Genomic DNA, 14,423 nt, shown 5'->3' with positions numbered 1-14,423 from the left:
GTCATAGTTCTCCAACTCCTGAGCTGAATAAAAGATTAAGACAGCAATGCACATATGAAGCTACTGTTTTTTACTAAACAAATATACATGAATTGAATTATGGAACCCTAAGTCTTGTATGGAGCATACAGAAGACCTTTTTCTGGCTCCAGGTCAGAAAAACATATGAAAAAGGAAAACAGGAGGGGGAACTATACATAATTCCTCTTGAACATTGCAGCATCATGAAAACTATACACAGAGAATTAAAGCAAATTGCCTCAATGTTCACAATTGAGGGGTTTTCTGTTGAGAAAATGCTATCTATATTACTAAATAGAATTAGAGGGTTTAAGTTCTTGTCTTGTGGCTGCACCTTTTCATTCAAAAATAAAAACACACCCATATGTGATGATGCATGCCCATAATACCAGCACTTATGTGATAGAAGCAGGAGGATAAGGAATTCAAGATCGTTGGTTATTCATGATTGCAAAGCCAGCCTGAGCTAATTGAACCTTGTTGCAAAAAAAAAAATTAAACAATTGTTATTTGTTTGATATACATTTAATATTTACAGAGAATGCAGCCATACAGAATAGAGAATAGAGAATAGAGAATAGAGAAAAATATGCTTGGAAAAATGTCAGTCCACCCAAATTTAACAACCTTTTTGTATTACATTTCTTTCCAGAAGAAACAACCTAGAGGAATTTATATGAATAAGAAACATGTGTTTAATACCCAATTCTCAAATCCTTTGGGTTTTTAGTTTGGCCATAGCATTTCCTTTTGATCCTAATTTGGTTTATCTTCCTATTTCAGTACTCCTATGATTAAATTACAATAACTTCTGTCTGTCTGTGATCATTTTTATTTTTGCTCTGATTCTGTATAAACTTGCCCTTAAAACCATTCCTCGTGGTCCCTCTTCCTGTTTTCCTTCAGTACACACAGTAGTATGATATTTCTCAAACTCTCCTTTACTAGTCCTTAATTCCCTCTCATAATTCCCTCCCTCACCTTCTCTAAATACATGAAAAATTTACTCCTTTGGGATTGGTAGAAATGGGAGGAATTGACAGGAATCTCCCCTATGGAGTTATATTGCTATACTGAGAAATATGGAGACTAGGTGTGCTGATCTCAGAAGACACCAACTGCAACAGGTGGCTAATAACTATGTCCTTGACTCTTGACGTGTCCAGGTTCTTCTCTCTGGACACTTGAAGACTAATATGGTCCACATTTGTCATGATGAGTTCTGATGCCAGAATCTGGGTAGGAGAATTGTCATGAAACTCGGTGTCCATAATGTACTGCTTATATAGCTCCACCACCTTCTGCTCTAGGTACTCGTTGAGCACTGCATTTGAAATAGGCTTCTGCATTTGCAAACTGCTTTTCTCTTTGATGCTGGTTATTCTCCAATAGGATGAGTACCGCTGGATAGGTTTGAGGGGAAATTCAGTGGGCTGTGTAGAAATGGAATCCTCCATGGACAAAGGAATCTCAGATGACTTCAGTAAAGGGCCATCTTCAAAGCTGCTCTCCGAGGGAAAATCTGCCATTACTGAGTTGATGGCCATCACCTGGTCCCCTGCAATATGTAAGTCATTGTAATTTTTGCAAATACTTTTGCAAGAAGGTGGAACCAAGTATGTCTCCCTGATTACATCTCTGCATATGTCAACTGCAGCCAAGGTTGGACTTTCATACACAGGGTTGGGGTTTGCCTGCAGCACTGTTATACTCTGCCTTCTGCTGTGCTGACTTCCTCTTGCATGCACTGATGAAATAAACTTCCCAGAGGATTTGCAGCTCACATATAGACTTTGAACTTGTGTTTCATCCACAGAGGAATACGAAAGAGCAGCAACAGAATTTGTTGCCTTGGCCTGTTCCCCAGACACTGCTTCATTATAAGATGCACAATTCCAATGAATGTCATTCCAGTAGGCAAGTCCACTGAGATACCCTTCTGACAGCATTCTGAAAAGAGAATTCATGAGAAATAGTAGGAGGAAAGAAGACTAGAAAAATTTAATTGGCACTTGATGTATGAAAAATGAAGAATGAATTGATTCATGCATTCACTGACCAGGCCATCTCTCACTGTATACCTAATGTATGCCATGCCCATGGTATATGTTAGAGATATAAATATGGAAGGATATAATATGTCCTCTTATGGGAGAAAATAAAGTGGACACAAGTAATCCCAATATTTTAATACTGGAGATTATAACAGTGGTAGCACAAAGGTAGCATTAAAACAGACCCTAACATAGCCCAGGGCAGAAAGAGAGAACTCATAAGATATGGCTTAGAGCATGTAGCATTTCAGCTTAAGAGTAAAGGGTAAATAGGAGTTGGGGCTACCAACATAAAATTATAAGAAGACACTGTGGCATAGCATATTTATACATAACAAAAAGCTGAGAAGAAATGGGACTGATACAATAGCCTGCAATCTGATCTCAAAGAGCCTTGGGAGTTGTTGCAGAAAGGAAGTGAAGAAGTTGTCATCTGGAGAGCCACATGGCTAGTGTGTTTTGAGAACGATTGAAGAAATATGTGGCAAATCTACTGAAACAAGAAGTGTAATGTTGCACACTTAAAAACAAAATGTTCCTGGGTGCTAAATAGCAACCGGGATATAGGAGGGATTCTAAAAGTATTTGGTAAGTTGGTGAAACAACTGATAAGAATTCTGAAACTAATGTATGGTTGATTATGAAAGACCAACAATTCCCCCCACCTTTTAAATTTATGTTGAATGCAGAATATATCCTAGAAATGTCTACACTCAACTGACAAGTTTACCTCTACCCTAGTTATTAAAATTCTTTCCTGACAGTAGGCCTTCCCACACCTTCCCTCCCCCTTCCACATCTTTAGCAGTTGTCACTGAAGTGAGTGGATAGAACAAGCCAGAAACCAGCAGCTGCATTTTCTAAAAAAGGAACACACTGGCATTCCTGGAATTTGAGCAACAGACAACAGTGAGGAGAACTGGTTGTCTTTGATCCCAAGGGCTGGCCTACTAAAGCAGACCTATCAATTTGACAGTGAAAATGAAAAGTCAAAAAAAAAAAAAGACTATTTTTTAAAGTATGCTTTTTCAGTTTCAGCTTCTCTTTAATATTCATGCAGTTTTCCAAGTAAGTGAAATGTTCCTTTTAAGAATTGTACAAAGATAATGTTATAAATGTCTATATTTTGGAATTATTTTCAAAGTATATTCATCAAATTCAACAATTGTTTAAATGTAGGCAAAGTTAATAAGCAACATAAAGATACAAAGCTAAGTTTCCAACTCATATGTGAATACTAAAGCTTGCATTCTTAGTATAATAATATGGATAAAAATAAAATATAATTCTTACCTTAAAAATATTTTCAAGGCACAGTTCTAACCTCAATATAAAACTAGTATCCACATGAAAAGACAATTTTTAAATACATGTGAAGGTAACTATCCAGGCAACAAGGATGACCCTAAAGGCCCTAATGGTGATGAAGTGATTTCCCCACCCTAACCCCACCAGGATGTGGCATGCCATTTTGCTTATAGGTTCAGAATATCACTATGAGTCTGGGCAAAAGCTCACTGTTGACTTTTCAATTTCTACATAAACATTAGAAAATATTGCCAGGGACTGACCTGGACAACATAGGGAGAGTATTAAAAAATAAAAATATAAGTTGAAAGTGAGACCGTGTCTCAAGAGAAACAAGAGAACAATAAGTAAAAGTCAAGTATGGTGGTGTACATCCATAATCCCAGTGCTTGGGAAGCTGAGGAAGGAGGATCTGGAACCTAAGATCAACCATGTCTCACAGAAATCAAAGGAAAAAGAGGTAGGTATGCTAATAATTTAAAAAGTGATTTTTGAGATACTATAAACTGAGCTTTTCAACTTTATAATCTAAAATCAGAACCATTAAGAGCTTAGGCCACAGTATTTATGGATCAGCAATATAAAGGCAGTGTGCCCAACTGCCCTGTCCAGCAAAGCTCTAGGGACAAACCTTACTGGAGTGCCTAGGGAATAAAGACAAGACAAACACAGAAACACACAGTAGAAAAGCTGGCATCAGGTGGACTGAGCTTTCTAATAGAGATACTACAGTATGTCAGGAGCTCAGTCTGTTTATTATTGTGCTGGCTGGTGTTATGTCAATTTGACACACAGGCTAGAGTGATCTGACTGGAGAGAACCTCAACCAAGAAAATGCTTCCATAAGATCCACTCTAAAGCATTTTTAAAATTAATGATTAATGGGGGAGGGCCCGGCCTATTGTGGTTGGTGCCATCCTTGGGCTGGTGGTCCTCTGTTCTATCAGAAATCAGGCTGAGAAAGCCATGAGGAGCAAGCCAATAAGAAGCACTCTTTCATGGCCTCTGAATCAGCTTCTGCCTTCAGGACTCTGCCCTGTTTGAGTTCCTCTCTAGACATTTTTTTTAATGATGAATGGCAATATAGATGTGTAAACAGAATAACCCTCCCCTCCCCAACTTGCTTTTCCATAATAGTGTTTTGTCACAGCAATAGCAACCCTAATTAAGGCAATTATTTAGAGTTGAACAGAGAGTTGGTGTTATTGCATATGGCTGAACAAGGAGGATTGGTATTCCATACAGATAAAGAAGAAGCTGGTGTTTATTGTATATAGCTAGATCAAGGAGACAAATTTAGCTAATCTCAGTAGGAGGAGTCTCTATAAGGGAAAAGCCTTCAGGATATAAATACCTGAAGGAAGAAAGTTATAGTAGACATTTTCTGCACACACTGTCAATACTCATACTTGGATGCCCAAGGAATGCTTTGTTATTGCCTTCTGGGTCTAAGGCTAGAGTTCTTGACTTGACTTAGCTGTACCCACGTCAACAACACAGATTCTCTCATGACTTCACTCACTCAGAATTCCCTCTGTTCCTCACATCCTAGCTCCCAATGAGAAAGTGAGGAACAGTAAATTCTTTCATGACTAGCAAGATGAAAATGAGACAGGAACGTGGTTCACATAGACAGACAGTCCTGAGGCAGCTGCCTTATCAAGTCTCCTTATAAACTGAAAAGATGTTGAAAGCCTACATACCTGAAGGATGCCTACAATTGGGATAGGAAGATTCCAGACATAATCTACAAAGAGCACTAACCAGGAGCTAGGTGAAGAAATTGTCATGGATATGAGTGGTACTGCATTGTGAAATCGAAGATATTCTCTACATATGCCCATTCTGAATTGATGCTCTAGCTGTGTATATGAGCATTTTGGAACATAGAGGCAAGCCCTAGAAGGAGGGAGCGATTGAGGTAGACCTGATAGGAGAAGGAATAAAAGAGGCAAACTGCACAGTTGCTAAGGCTGATGCAACTGTAACCTTTATTATAATAGAAAATCATGTCATTGCTCCAACAGTGAAAAAAACAAGGAAATAAACACATGTTTACTTGAAAACACCAGTTGGTATAAACACAGTCTACCAAGATGACCAATAACTATTATTTCATCATCATCATCAATATATTGTATTATAATTATTATAGATAATGATATTTCCAAAGGCTGGGATGATAAATTAGTTTGATTTGATGGCACAAGGACCTGAGTCTGGATCCTAGTACCCACGTAAAAATGCTGTGAGGTGAAGACAGCTAGTACCCACGTAAAAATGCTGTGAGGTGAAGACAGCTGGGCTACATGATTAGTTCCAGGACAACCTGGGTTACAGAATGAGATCATGACTCTAAAACAAAAATAAATAAATAAATAAATAAACAAACAAACAAACACAAATTCCAGTGATTCCTCTTGCTTGTAAAGCTTGTACTCACCCCTTAAGTATATTCGTTTTCAATTCCTTATCTTGTCCTGTCTCCAAATTCTTTCTTTGATGGTGACAAAGACCTGAAAAGACAGGATACAAGGGATGGGATAAACATTGAGATGTAACAAGAATAAATTAATAAAAAAATAAAAAATTTTAAAAAAAAAAAGATCTCAGTCTGATCCCTTTAAAACATCATTAGCCTTTGCCATCAGCAGCATTGTGAAGTGATTAAAAGAACTTTAACTGACAAATAGTTCCTATGTATTAGAAAACTATGAACCCAAATTTGAGAGAAAGTAGTAAAGCTTCCAAGTAAGACAGCAGAATAGGTGTGTGTGTGTGTGTGTGTGTGTGTGTGTGTGTGTGTGTCCCAAATTGTTGCCAATGTTCCTACATGGAATTGATATCCAATATACCTAACAAATTCAAAAAGAAAGCAAACACAAGAGCAACAAATAATCCCATCAATAAAGGTGCAAATGAAAGGAACAGTTTAGAGGGACAACACATTTAGCTATCAGGGAAATGCAAATTGAAACTACTTTGAGATTCTGTTACACCCTAACCAGAATGCCTTTTGTCAAGACAACAAACAACAAATACTACCAAGGATTTGGGAAAAAAGGAAGTCTTAGACACTGCTGATGTGTATCTGTGAAGGTGAATATTGATTGTCAATTTGCCAGGATCTTGAATCACTTAGAAGACAAACATTTGAGCATGTATGTTTATCTGAATTAGGTTAGCTTCTGGGAACACGTGTGGGGGATTATGTAGATTAAAGTAACTGAGGTAGAAGAGCCATGTTAACCGCAGGTGTCATCATTTCATGGGCTGGGATCCAAAGGAGAGAGCAAGCTGAGCACTAAATATCCAGAAGTCTCTGTATCCTGCAGACAGAATGAGACCAGCTGCCTCTTGCTTCTCTTCTGCTCTGGCTGCCATGACTTCCCCACCATGATGCATTAAAGCCTTGAACTGTGAGCCAAAATACATCCACTCTCCCTTAAGTTGGCTTTGTCAAGACATTTGGCACAGCAAAAATACACGTCATTAATGTAGAATCTGAACTGGTACAGCCACTCAATACAGCAGTTCTTAAAGAAACTAAAATGAGATTGCCATATGAACCAACTACAGCACTCCTGGATATCCACCTGAGGAATCCTCTTTCAATATACCACATAGATACTTGCAAATTCATATTTATATTTACTGTCCACAATAGCCACGATATGGAATCCAGTGCCTGAATATCCATTAACAGATAAATAGATCAAGAAAAATATGTGTACGTGCAAAACAGAATTTTACTCAGCTATGAAGAATGACATTTTGATACAGGAAATAATTGGACATACAGATCATTATCCTAAGAGAAATAGATTCAGAAAGATGAGTCATTTTTCTTATACAGAATCTAGATTTAAACTACAACACACACATGCACACACACATGCAACATGAGAGTAGAAAAGTGAGAAATATGACTAAAGGGAGAAGAAGAGAAGGTAATGGATTACATGTGTCAAAAAAGGAGAAGGGTAGCCTGTTTGGAAGAGAAAGAGATGCCCAAGAAGCAGACCGGGAGGGAAATGGTAGTGGGAGGGTGAGTAAAAACTAAGAATGGTTTTGTATATTTGTGTCCCAATAGAATCCATATATTTGTATGCTAACCAGAGTATCCAACACCCTCTTCTGGCACCCTCAGACACCAGGCACACAAGTGTGAAATATCCACACATGCTGTCCTTCACACATGAACATAAAATAAAAATAAACAACCCTTTTTAAAAAAGCAGGACTGAGGGACAAACTCAGTGCCACAGTACTTACTTGCTTAGCAGTTGCAAAGTCCTGGATTTAATCCAAGTTGCACAAGTAAAAAATAGTTTTAAAACTACAGAAAAATCTTTTAGAGTAAGTAGGAAGAAACACAATGAAGATGGCAAGGTGGTACCTCCTCAACAGCTGTACTGTGGTGAAGAAAAGAGAGGCTGCCAAAAGTGAGCTTTACTGGCCTCTAAAGCACAGCACTCCCTTAACACTGCAGTGGGCAGGTCAGACACAGGAGGGGAGAGTCAGTCTCTCTTGTCACTCTCATATTTGGCAGCGACAGGTGCCAGTCTATGGTGTATTATTTTTCAGAGGCACAGAGCCTCTCCTGAAGAGCCTGCCTTTCTATTCCCTGTTTCCATTCAGATAGACTCCAAATTTCCCATTGTTTACCATCCCACTCTTCATATTCATCAATCTGATGTGACAGAGGGTTCTCTCAAGATGGGGGAATATTTATGAAAAGTACTGATGAGCTCCACACAGTCACAAAGGTGGAGGAAAGTCTAGAATTTTGTTATTTGTGAAGAGGCTTGTTGTTGTCATAGTTATGATAATTAAGTCTCTATCAGTCTAGCTGAGCATGGTACAATCCCAGCACTTGGGAGGTTGGGACAGGCAAATCAGGGAATTTAAAATCAGTCTCCGTTATGGGCTAAGACTGTCAACAACAATAACAACAACAACAATCCTGCCATTTTGTACATGAAACCAAGTTCAAATTAGTAAAGTGACAAAGCAGAAAATTCTTCATAGTGCCTAAGAATAGATTTCACCCTGGCCAAAGGGGTAAATCAGGATTCACTAATCCTGGGAGGGAAGAATGAGTAATGAGGTCAGGGGAATCCATTGAGACAGACAAAGCTGAATGTATTCCACTTAATTTCATTTCTAATTTAAAAAATCCTAAATTTAAAATGCTCCAATGTTTGAATGTTTTTGAATGCCAACATAACATCATAAATGGACAATTAATCTCATGAGATAGTCTAAGTTCAGGAGCACAAAAAAATTTTGTATAAAGTTGTCTTCAGAGTCAGTGTGTATGTACAAAGATATATATGTTATATATTATAAATTATATATATTACATAAAATTTGCATTTCCCAAAATATATCATTGTGCATATGCAAATATTTCAAAATCTTTAACAAAACACTCTGGTCTCAAACACTTAAGATTGAGGATTCCCAACCTGACATACAAGGAAAGTTATTCAGAGTGTGATGCCATCTAACAGTAAAGTGCACAATGAGTTTCAGTAAGATAAGAGGCTGTAGTTAAGGCTACAAGCTAGAAGAATGCTGGATTCATTCTCCGCCTGACACAAGAGCTAAGAGTGTGGTTGCAGATAAGTGAGACATGGAATAAATACAAGGGACCAAGAACCAAGCACGGTGGAGCACTCCCATATTCCTAGCACTTGGAAGATAAAGGCAGGTGGATCAAGAATGCAAGGACAGTTTTCATTACATACCAAGTATGAAGCCAGCCTGGACTATATGCTTCTGCCTTAAAGCAAAAACCAAAAAAATAAACAAGTGAAGATGAAAGAAGAGCCCCAGATAACTTCAGAGCTAGGTTTGGTGGCTCTGTCCTATATCCCTAGCAGGGGCAAGATCGAGGCAAGAGCAGTGCTGTGGGTTTGAGGCTTGCTTGGGTTACATAGTAAAAGCCAGCCTTGAATGCTCTTTGTGACAAAGACAGGAGAAGGCCAGCTTGGTCTATATATCATGATCCAGGCCATCCAGGGCTCCATTGAGAGACTATGTCTGAAATAACAGAGGGAGAGATAAAGACAGAGGGAGGGAGATTGATTCCATCAGAGAGGTAAGTTACTTAAAGTTAATAATAAAATAAACTTCCAAGTATGGGAAGTAGGAATTTACACTGAGGGCCTGAGAAACTTTCTGGTATTTGAAATAATGCCCCATTATGCACACCATATTACCCTGGCAGACATCTTTGTAGAGACTGCAAAAGTTTCAGAAGTGCTAACTAGATCCCATTTTAGTTTCAAGTGTTAAATTGAGCGGCTTTGGAACAATATATCCAAAGTCACCAGGCACTCAGACACTATCCATCAGTAAACAAGCCTTATGTTTACATTTCAGACACCCAGCTGCCATGTGTAAACTGAGTATTGCATTACCTCTAGAGTGTGCTGAATCTTTACAATTTCATGAGGTTAGGAAGAGGGCTAGAGGATTTACTCATAATCTGATGTTTCTAAAAACTGGCAGCAGAGGGCAGTAGAAAGCATGGCACAGAGGTTTTTGAAAGAGTTATGAAGCTGTGCAGACTAACACATATACATATATATATGTATTTGATCTGCACTTTACAGCCCAAGTCTATAATACAGGCACTCTGGAAACTGACCCAGAAACAGCTGTGAGTTTGAGGCCAACTTAGGCTACATAGCAAGACCCTGTCCAAAACGAAGATATGCAGGGAGGAGAAGGGGAGGGGGAGGGGGAAGGGGGCAGGTGCTGGTAAGACTGTTCATTAAGTAAAGACATTTGTTGCCAAGCCTGAAAAGGAGAACGAACTCTGGAAAGTTGGCAAAGAATTTATTTTGGGGCTGGAAAGATGGCTCAGAGGTTAAGGTCACTGCTCTTCAAGAGGTCCTGAGTTCAATTCCCAGCAACCACATAGTGGCTCACAACCATCTATAATGTGATCTGATCCTCCCCCCCAGCTGCTGACATGCAGGTGTACATGCAGATAGAGCACTCATACAAATAAATGAATAAGTACATCTTTCTAAAAAGAAATTATTTCATCTTGTAAGCACAATTTAATGCACCACTAGGATGAATCCAGTGGGGGGAAAATCACAAAACAGGGGAAGAAAATGTTCCTGCGACTACTTTAGTTTATCTCTATCATTTTTAAAAATAATTTTATTACCTATGAAACTTAAAAAAAATCTATCACTATATCTCAAAGGAATACTTAATTTTATTTGAGGCACTGAACCTAATGTATCAAGTTGTTTATACACTTTATTGCTTGAAGTTTTATTTATCTTAGAGAAGGTTTCCCTCCCTCTCTGTCTCTGTCACTCTCTGTCTCTCTGTCTCTGCCTCTGTCTCTGTTTCTCTCTCTCTCTCTCTCTCTCTCTCTCTCTCTCTCTCTCTCTCTCTCTCTCTCTCTCTCTCTCTCTCTCTCTCTCTCTCTCTGTGTGTGTGTGTGTGTGTGTGTGTATGTGTGTGTGTGTGTGTGTGTGTGTGTGTGTGTGTGTGTGTGCTTAGATTCTATGACTGGTTAAGTGTGAAGAAGAGACATCCAAGGACATCTGCTGATTAGATGTTCTAGGCAAATTTAGCCTACATTAATCATTACCAGACAGTGGCATACCAAAATTAACCTGTGTGCAAATTCACAAGTATGGACTAAAGTGCAGTACTTTGTTCAATCATTTACTTGGTTTTCTGAATAAACTTCAATATGAATTATTCCTTCTAGACCAGTGTGTGTGTGTGTGTGTGTGTGTGTGTGTGTGTGTGTGTGTGTGTAAATAGATAGAAATATGTAGAGAAGGATATATATATATATATATATATATATATATATATATATATATAGAGAGAGAGAGAGAGAGAGAGAGAGAGACTCTTGATATAACTTCTGTATATAGACATACATTTGACTTATATCCTAACAATGTAAACACAGGATCAAAAAGAAAACCTAGTGATAGTACATTTCTAATTCCAGCACTAGGAAACCAGATTTAGGAAGATCACAAGTTTAAGGCCATATTTGTCTACAAATTCTAAGCCAACTAGGGATGCAGAGTAAGAACCTTTGTAAACTTAAAAAGCAAAACAAAGCAAAAAGAACTAAAGAGAAAGGACTTTGCATAGGGGATGTCTAAAAATGCCTGTTAATGATAGTAAATATTTAAGATATTATAGGTCATATAGCCTGTTGCAACTCTTCCAGCATAGGAAAAAAACGTAGGCACAGATAACATGCAAACAAATTGTTATGGCTGTGTTCCAAGTAAACTCTATTTATAAAAACAGACTCCTGGCTTGCTTAACCTTGACCTTAATCAAGCTTCCCCCTATAAACCTACTTCTGAGCATAGTAGCTTATTTCAAATGTTTGAAAGGCTGAAGCAGGAGGATTGGTTACTTCAAGGTTAGTCTAGGCTAGGTTATGGTGAGTTTCAGAGTGTTTCAGAGTAAGACCCTGTCTTAAAGATACAAAACAACAAACAAGCCAAAAGGGTATGTCTTGGTGGGACATACCCTAACCCCGTGTACTGGGGGTTTGAGGCTGGGGATCATGAGTTAAGAACCAGAATAAACTAGATATAGAGACCTGAACTCAAATAAAGAACAGAAAAGAGGAAGAGGGAGAGGAGGAGGAGGAAAAAGGCTAGCAAGGGAAAAACAAGAAGGGTAAAAAGAAGCACACAAGTAGAGTAAACTGGATAGAACATCATGTTATCAACTTTGCTTTGGTTGTACTCTATATATTGGCCCTAATCTTCCAACAGTATAGACAGTAAATATTATCACATCTGCCAAATGAAAAAAACTGGCAAGGTAATAGATATTAATATAAAAATGTCCTATTGAGGAGAAAGAATGAGGATCAGGAAGAGAAGCAGGGCAATCCATGAGTGCTATTGGGAGATCTCATAAAAATATATAATATACATATATGACAATGTCAAAATGAAATGCATTAGTATATAGACTATACAGCTTATATAGTTAATATAGTATATGTTAATAAAAACTTTATAAAATAAAACTGCCCTTCCTAAGAGGATACAGCTACTACTGCCTACTGAAAGCAAGGCTGAAGCCCAGGTTCATAAACTCCAAAGTCAGTATTTAGAACATACTGTGCTGCTACATTGTTGAAAGCAGTTCATAGCACACAGTTATGATACGAAGCACTTTTGTTATTCCAAGAAAATGCTATTATCCCTGACTTCACTTAATAACAGCAGCACTTGCCAAGATGCAGTAAATTATGCATTTTGTATGTCAATACTCATTGATAAACAAATAACTTATTCTCCATCTCTGAATCTAACAATATTAACATTTTCTTTAAGAAGTATCAATACTATTGCCTAGTGTTACGTTAGTCTTGATTTTATAACTACCTTCCACATGGTAATTTAATTTTACCAATGAACTGTTTACAAATCAACCAAACACCTACATCTGTAAGGCCCTCATGGTGTGTGTTCTGCCTACTTTATCTCTGCCTGTTCCCCACAGGATCAAGACCCTAGCTATCCTGAGCCTATCCCAGTTCCACCTATTGCAATTACCATCCTAGGGATAGTTTCTTCTTCGGTTCTGACAGCTTAGGCAGTATAGTTATCCCTGGCTGTCTCCCATAATATTTGGGTCTCACCTCAAGCATTGAACATTTCAGAAATTCTCTCTTCTTAAATTAGAAAAGTATTCCAGGATCGTCTCTCCATTATTGCAAGATATTTACCAGCATTACACGAATGTTAATAAGAACTAACCAATATCATAAACACTAAGGTTAACATTGAATAATCATCAAGGAATAATGACAATAGCAAAAAAAGAGATTGGCAACTGGTGTGGAAGGGAGAAATTTGGGATGGTAGTGACCTAGAACATATCTTGTCTCTTGCAGAATACTTTCAGTAAATACAAAGTAAAACACTGGAAGTTCAGGCTGGACTGAGATGGGTTCAAAGGACATCTCCAGTGGCCAAAGACAAATGAAGGCAGTGAGCTGAAATCAGTACCAAACATTGTGTTGTATAATCTGGTGTGGGGGAAAAAAGGAAAATGATGGCTACTATTTCATAGACGATCTTGGACCAAGGCCTCCACATGTCATCAAGTCTGATGATAAAAAAAAAAATCTATCCTAGCTGGGTGCCCCAGCATACACTTGTGATCCCAGCATGCAGCAGTCAGAGATAAGAGAATTGAGAGTCAGTGTTGATTACATAGCGATCTTGAGGAAATCATGGGCAGTAAGATCCCATCTCAAAAAATAATAACAAAAATAAACAGTAGGCTTTAGACAGTGCTGACATTTATTTCATCTGTATTAACATCTACAAGCATCATTCACTGTAGTAAATCCTTTATGATAATGCATGCTGGGTTTTTTCCTTGTACAGTGTTGTATATTTGTCTGTATATGGTTTGGGGGACCATATTTTGAACAGCAGAGTTACTAGAATAAAGCTATTATTAACTTTATTTTGGAGTTTTGAGGGTTCAGGGTCTCAGGTATTGTAGGTTGACATATGTAGACAAAAAAAAAAAAAAAAAACAGTCTTGAACTTCTGATCTTTCTGCTTCCACCTTGCAAATGCTAGGATAAGAGACATACACTATCATACTGCATGCATTTCAAGCAAGCACTCCATCTATTTAACCCAACCTGGCTGCATTTCCCTTCAATTAGCTTGAACCAATTTATTTTCTTACTAACAATGTATAAGATTATTTCCACTTATATTCACAAACACTTCACTGATTTTTTTAAAAGTTTTCCATTAGAGGAACCAACTCATAATTTGGTCACACTTGAGAGTAAAACAAATTGCCATAAGATTGTGGCTAGCAGGCAGGAGTGATAGTACACACCTAACCTTGGGGAAGCTGAGGCAGAAGGATCAAAAGTTCAAAACCAACCTTAGCCATATAGTGAGCTTGAGGACAGCCTGACATCATGAGACTCTGGCCCAAAAGCTCAAAAAATAAAGACTAAATAAAATATCTGCTATTTTTGGA

General features: G+C 38.0%; 1 protein-coding gene across 5 annotated transcripts in view; it reads right to left on the bottom strand.

Annotated features, from left to right (window-relative positions):
* Positions 1–597: 597 nt before the first annotated feature.
* The window catches only part of Tasl (TLR adaptor interacting with endolysosomal SLC15A4), an 83,914-nt gene continuing 70,088 nt past the window's right edge, over positions 598–14,423 (bottom strand). For 3 of the 5 annotated variants that reach the window (XM_051141241.1, XM_051141240.1, XM_051141242.1), the window contains 2 exons: positions 5,827–5,899; positions 598–1,971 (listed from right to left, as the gene is read on the bottom strand). In XM_051141241.1, coding sequence (XP_050997198.1) covers positions 1,074–1,971; positions 5,827–5,899 — 971 coding nt within the window. In that variant the 3' untranslated portion in view covers positions 598–1,073. Of the gene's footprint in view, positions 1,972–5,826; positions 5,900–7,658; positions 7,909–9,136; positions 9,172–14,423 lie in introns of those variants that run through there. The other 2 variants (XM_051141239.1, XM_051141243.1) reach the window with 2 other exon arrangements.

The sequence above is a fragment of the Acomys russatus genome, chromosome X (assembly GCF_903995435.1).
Source record: "Acomys russatus chromosome X, mAcoRus1.1, whole genome shotgun sequence".
Classification (NCBI taxonomy): domain Eukaryota; kingdom Metazoa; phylum Chordata; class Mammalia; order Rodentia; family Muridae; genus Acomys; species Acomys russatus.
The sequence above is the reverse complement of the archived record's forward strand: the minus strand, read 5'-3'. Positions and strand labels throughout refer to the sequence as shown.